General features: G+C 24.5%; 1 protein-coding gene across 1 annotated transcript in view; it reads right to left on the bottom strand.

Moving 5' to 3' along the window:
• The window catches only part of RfC3 (replication factor C subunit RfC3), a 19,436-nt gene that overhangs the window by 9,811 nt on the left and 2,125 nt on the right, over positions 1-7,500 (bottom strand). The window contains exons 3-5 of the mRNA XM_086556084.1: positions 6,905-7,010; positions 6,596-6,701; positions 3,943-4,020 (exon numbers count right to left, since the gene is read on the bottom strand). Of these exons, the coding sequence (XP_086412210.1) occupies positions 3,943-4,020; positions 6,596-6,701; positions 6,905-7,010 (290 nt within the window). The remainder of the gene's footprint in view (positions 1-3,942; positions 4,021-6,595; positions 6,702-6,904; positions 7,011-7,500) is intronic.

Below are 7,500 nucleotides of genomic sequence, written 5' to 3'. Positions count from 1 at the left end.
TTATAAGACATATTATACATATACTCATACATGTTTAGATAAATATAATTACATTAATACATATATATAGTATATAAAAAGGTATGTTGAAATATATAATATATGAATTTTTATTATATATAAATATTTATATATATTAATTATTTATTTATATATAAATATCATTATATATATATAATTATTTATATGTATTATAAAATATTTATATATATATAATTATGGTAGAGTTATAAAATAAGCTATATCTATATGATAATATAGATATATAGTATATATATATAATATATAAATTTTTGTATTTATCTAAATATCTATCTATTATCGTATCTATAATCTATAGATATATATATAAATATTTGTATTATTAAATATTTTATATAATATGTATTTATATATATTATAATGATTTAGAGATATATATAGTTATATTTTATAATTATTTATTATTTAAATATTTATATCTTTAAATTTTTATATATATAACTATTTTTTTTATAATTTTTTTTAGTTATTTTTTATATAAATATTTATATTTATGAAAATCTTATAGATTAATATGTTTATATATATATATATTTATATATATATATATTTATGATATATAGATTATTTATATATATAAATATTTGAAAAATATATAAATATCTATATATATAAATATTTTATAATAAAATATGAATATATTATTAAAATTATATATATAATTATGTATACATATATAAATCTTTATATAAAATATATAGAAATATTTATATATATATAATATTTATATGAATATAAATATTTATATCGATATATATATATATATATAGATATATAGAATTTTATATATTATATTTTAAATATTTAATATATAAAAATTTATATATATATAATATTCATTTATATATATATTTATTATATTATATTTTATTTATAATATATTTATTATATATATATAAAAATATTTATATATAAATATATTATATAGACATATATTTTTTTATTATATATATTAATATTTATTTATATATTTATTATTTATCTATATATATAAATATTTATTATATATATAATTATTTATATATATATAGATATATATAGATATATATTTTATTTATATATATATATATATATATATATAGATATATATATATATATAAATATATTTGTATATATATATAAATATTTATATATAAATAAAAAATTTTATTTTATATATTAATATCTATATATAGATATAAATATCTATATATATATATAAATATTTATATATGTAGAAATACTTAAATATATATAAATTTGTTGTAGATTTAATGATGTAGATTATATTTTTATATATATATAATTATGTTATTAGTATTTTTATATATATATTATATATTTATATATATTAATAATATTTTATAATATTATAAATATTTATATATATATATAAATATTTTTAGATATATTTAAAGATTGTAGATATATATATAATTTTTTTAGGAGTTTATATTAATATTTATTATTGAATCTAATATTTATATCTATATATATATTATATATATATATATATATATATATATATAAATATTTATATATATATATTATTATTGTATAGATATATATTATAAATATTTATTTTTATGTATAGTTATATTTTTAAATATTTTTGATATTTTTGATATATTTTTATAAAGGATTTATATATAGATAGATATAAATATTTATATGTATATTATAAATATGTAAGATATATATAGATTAATATATAGTTATATATCAATATATATATTTATATATATAAATTGTTCATACATCATTATTTATATATATAATTCATATATATATATATATAGAAATTATTAATATATATATATATTTATATATATATATTTATATATTATATTTATACACATTATAGATTATATATAACATTTATATATATATATTAATTTTATTATATAAATTATATTTTATATATATATATACATGTTATATGCATATAGATATATATATTTATATATATATATATATTTATATATAATATATATTTATTTATATATATAATATTATATATATATATATATTGATACAATTTATATATAATAGTGTAGTATATATTTATATATATATTATATTGCGTGATATATATATTATATATATATATATATATATTATATTATATATAGATAATATATAGTATAGATATATATGAGACACGCCCTTTATACTATATACGATATATATAAATATTTATATTATATATATATATATATTATTATATAAATATATATATATATCTATTTATATATATATATTTTATTTATATATATATATATATTAAATATATATATTTAAATTATATTATATATATTTAAGATATATATATATATTTATATATATTTATATATTTGGGTTTATATATTATAATATATATTATATATATTATTTATATATAACATATATTATAGATATTTATATATGATATATTAATATATACTTATAATATATATATATATATAAAAAAATACATATCTATGTTATATAAAGATATATTTATATATATATATATATTTATATATATATATATAATATTAATATATATATGATTTATATATATATATATATATAGAGAGAGAGTGGAGATGTGACTGGGGGGAAGACGAAGATGAGGAGCTCGTAGAGATAGAGAGATGAGAGAGGGATAGATATATATATGTATATATATATATATATAGATATATAAATATATATATATATATATATATATATATATATATATAATATTATATATTTATATATAATTATATATATATATATATATATTATATATATATAAACAAATTATATATATATATATATAAATATATATATTATTTAAATAATATATAAAATATAAATAAATATATATTATATATATATTTTAATATATATATTTAATATATATAAATATTTATATATATATAAATTTTAATATTTATACATAAATATATATATATATATATATAAATTTATAACATATACATATATAAATATTTATATATTATATAAATATGTATATATATAATATATATATATTTTATAAATAAATATATATATATATATATATATATATATATATATAAAAATATGTATACATATTTACATGTATATGTGTATATATATACACAAATATAAATATATATATATATATAAATATGTATATATGTATTTACATGTATATATGTATGTATATACATATATATGTATGTATGAGAAAGATAGTAGAATGCATTTGATATAGAAATACAAATTTTACCTTCCTGATTGTGACTGAATCTCGGGTCATCAGAGTGAGAATCCCGGCTCCTAACCATTACACTACACAACCCAATAAAAGAATCGTCTAACCAGGTGCCTTACATCCAACATGGAAGTTACCTATATACTCTTGGCAGAGCAGTAATAGCACACAGTGATAGGGCACTCGGTGGCAATGAATTTGAAATTGAGGTTATATCTATGTGAGAAAGATGGTAGAATGCAGCAAAGCATTTAATATAGTAACAAATTTTACCCCCCTGATCATGACTCGATCTTGGGTCCTCAGAGTGGGACGTGTATATATATGTATGTACATAGATACATATAGATATAACCTCGGTAACCTGATTTGGGACTTGAATTTCTGATTTCGTTGCTGCTGAGTGCCCGCGGGAATTGTCTGTAAAACCTTGCTATCACTGCTCTGCTATGAGCACAAGGGAAATTTCCATGATGGTTGTAAGGTGTCTGGTTAGACAATTCTACCATCTTTCTCACATAAATATATATATTTGTATGTATGTATGTATATGCATGCATGTATGTATATATATATATATATATATATATATATATATATATATATATATATATATATATATATATATATAAATAAATAAATACCCACAAATATAAACATATTTGTAAATATATAACATGAATTCTTCAACTTACTTCTGTGTATGTAGGTATGAATCTCTGTTAGGATGTCTTGTAATGCCAGTCCCTTGGCAGTTTTTAATTCAGAAACATCTGCTCACAGTAAGTTAAGGAAAGTTTCATGAATTTTGTGACTATATATTGACCTTAACCTGAAAGAAGTTGTTTGCATTGATTTTATCAAAAGGGTTGAGATATAACAGCATCCACTGTGAAAGCCTCAAAATTAACAAAGTATACGAAAAATAAATTTTAAATGCCTAATTATTTGCTCTTTAACCCTATGACGACGGTGCGTCACACTCATGTGACCCAGCTAAATGCTTGATGCCGGGGTGTCATACCAGTATGACTTTCCCAATGCAATATTGCATAGGCCCGGCATAGGGGGTTTCCACTTATCGCCCGGCCCGTCGGGATTGGGTTAATCTTGTTAGTCAACTTTTATCATTACAATTAAAAGTTGGTTTTGATCTCTTCATGGATTCCTCCTTTTGGTAAAGTGTGAAAAATTTTGTATTTACATATCAGACAAATTGTTGAATTGCCTTTCATATAAAGAGTTCTTACTTATACTAATACTAATTAGATTTCAGTATTATATTCACAATAAAAATTAAGAAAATTATCTAACCCCTTGCAGACAGGGAATATATCTGCTTGCCCAATATCCAGGATAGGTTTTATTTCAGAGCCAGTCAGCTTCACTGACATACCTTGACTTTTCCCCGCTCTCTTTATGTTATTCATTATAAAGCTACAGCCATTTTTGTGTTTTAATTTTTGTGTGTTTTACTGCATGTAGAGACTTCCACAGGCTCCATCAATGCTGTGGTTGACTAAAATTGTAGTTTTGGGTCCATATCAGCTCATTATTTTCTTTATACTCAGTGTGATTATTGCTGTTTTATGAGAGGACAAAAAGCAATTTTATTTTTATTATATGTATGTCATGAAAGAATACAAAACTTAAAACCATCCACAATAAAAACAACATGAAGAATTACGGAAGAGAAAGGAAACTTGTGCTTGTGACTGTGACTGCCAAAGTACATTGGAGTGCAATGTTGATATTGGGCATGGTTTGAATCACCTTCTCTTTTTACCTGCACATCCTTCATCTACGGTACTTTAAAGGAAGAGCTCAGCAACTTGCTATGTGCCATTGCTTGCTAGAGACCATGGGTGCCATAGATGGGTGCCATTCAAGGCTCTCTCTCCTGCTGGTGCTAAAATAAAGTGGTGCCATCTTGGTTTTGACTGCAATTATCACACATTACTAATAGCACAATAAAATAACACAGTGATCCAGAATCCCTGAACATCATGTATGTTATGACACCTATACGCATTGGGTTAAGACAAGGAGAGCCCTCAAGCAACTTGCTATGTGCCATTGCTTGCTAGAGACCATGGGTGCCATAGATGGGTGCCATTCAAGGCTCTCTCTCCTGCTGGTGCTAAAATAAAGTGGTGCCATCTTGGTTTTGACTGCAATTATCACACATTACTAATAGCACAATAAAATAACACAGTGATCCAGAATCCCTGAACATCATGTATGTTATGACACCTATACGCATTGGGTTAAGACACCCTATTAATGTTATTTGGGAAGGAAACATTTTCAAGAAAAATTCAGGGTAATCAGCCATATTTCTTTCTAGTTTCATGCCAACGTGTCCTATTTGTCTATAAAAATATTTTTCTTGGGGGGGAAAGGGAGTGGGAAACGGGAAGGGGGTGGGGAAACTCAAAAGCAAGTTGTTAAAAGAACTTTGATTTAGTTGCCTGAGAAAGGAAATTAATGTTACGAGCAAGGGAATGAATATCTTACTATGCTAGAGATTTTTAAGTGGTTTTCATTATGAAGTAAAAAATCTAAAAAGGAAATCACTTGTCTTATGCAGTTTTAATTAAGACTACACTAATGTTATTAACCCTATGGCAATGGTGTGCATAACAAACGAACTAGTGGTCAAGCCATCTGTTGACCCATTCACGCCGGGGCCGTTCCGGCTTTGTGCGGTCGCAATACCGGGTTCTCGAACGCATAAGCCTAACGCATCGAGATTCGAGAGATTTATTCTCGGTGTGCACAAGCCGCGAGGCCTGGGTTTGGTTGCCGCTCGCGGCTCTCCGCGGCTTCCAATTCTTCATAGGCTCGTCCAGGGCGTCTGACGCGAAAACCACAATATGTGCTATCACGTCAACCGGCGTGAATGGGTTAAACGATGCTAGCGGCATCAGCTAAAAAAAAGAGAGACATGAAAAGTGTTTTCTCAGCCCTCCAGGCAGCACAAACTACCCTAAATGGCATTTTTCCAAAAATCAGTCACAAAACAAGGGTTTAAGCTGACTTTGGAACCCTGTAGCTTGGAAGCATTCATATATTTTTTTTTTTCAGTTAATTGGTAACAATTTTATCTATAAATACTCTGGATATACTGAAGTAACATGAATGTACTTTGCTTCATTAATGTTAGGCCTGCCTTTTTATATATCTTTCAGCAAGTGAAGACAGTTTTCCCATTACCTATCAATTAATAACTTACAATAAATAAGATACAAATAAACAAATTAATACAAATAAATTAGCATGCACCCTGCTGCTACAAAAGCCTAGACCACACCAAAATTATATGAGAAGTGTTCATAAAAAGGATACTTTTGTAGGCGATCTGGAAATCTTCATTCAACATCCAGTTGATGATGTTTGTTATATCTGAACGAAGGGGGTGACCAACACAGGTATATACATTATCCTCAGAGACCTAAAAAAAACAAATGTTCCAGCGTTATACTTCTGAAATAATGTAGGTTTAATAAACATTATTTTGAATATGAATTATAATAAATGAGTATGTGCATGAAAATGATAAATACTGATAACACTGAATATCAATATTTTCTATAAAAATACAAATTAATTTTAATTTATATCTATCTATCTATATATATCACCAAATTCACAAACCTCATTGTAAGCCATGGAAGTGGACTGCAAAATGTTTAGAACCTTCCTCATGTCCCCTCCTGAAAGGGCTAACAGTGCTTTCCTCCCATCTTCTGTCACCTGAACACTGGGAGGAAGGAAGAAATGTACATTAATGTAAGAAATACTGAAGGCAAAACATGATGATAGAAAAAAAGGTTTGGCAATCAATAACTAAATTATAATAATCTGTAATTAACCAGCTAATGCCAGGTGACAGGATATCATGTCGAGTGGTGACAGGACCAGCCACCAGGGACCATATATTTTGTTGTGGTTATCCTTCTGGCCGGCATGCTCAGTGATTGGGTGTGTAGTACTTGGCTGCAGCCAGAGCAAGCAAATAGCCCCAGGCATTAGGCTTACGCGTCTGAAATATCCCAGTATTTCAACCATTTGGAGCCAAAACAGCCCCATCAGCAACGGGTTGACCCATTCACGCTGGGGCTTATATTTGCATAATACTGTTCCTGCTGGCTAGATATTAAGAGCGAGACCTGTTCCTGTGTGATGCTGCACTATGCCTCTACTGCGCTTCAATGAGGTGATAATCGGCTGTATGTTTTGAGGGAAAGATC

The sequence above is a fragment of the Penaeus japonicus genome, unplaced genomic scaffold, assembly GCF_977035675.1.
Source record: "Penaeus japonicus unplaced genomic scaffold, GWHDUDI00000001_assembly GWHDUDI00000031, whole genome shotgun sequence".
In the NCBI taxonomy this organism is placed as follows: Eukaryota; Metazoa; Arthropoda; class Malacostraca; order Decapoda; family Penaeidae; genus Penaeus; species Penaeus japonicus.
This window is presented reverse-complemented; position numbering and strand designations above follow the sequence as displayed.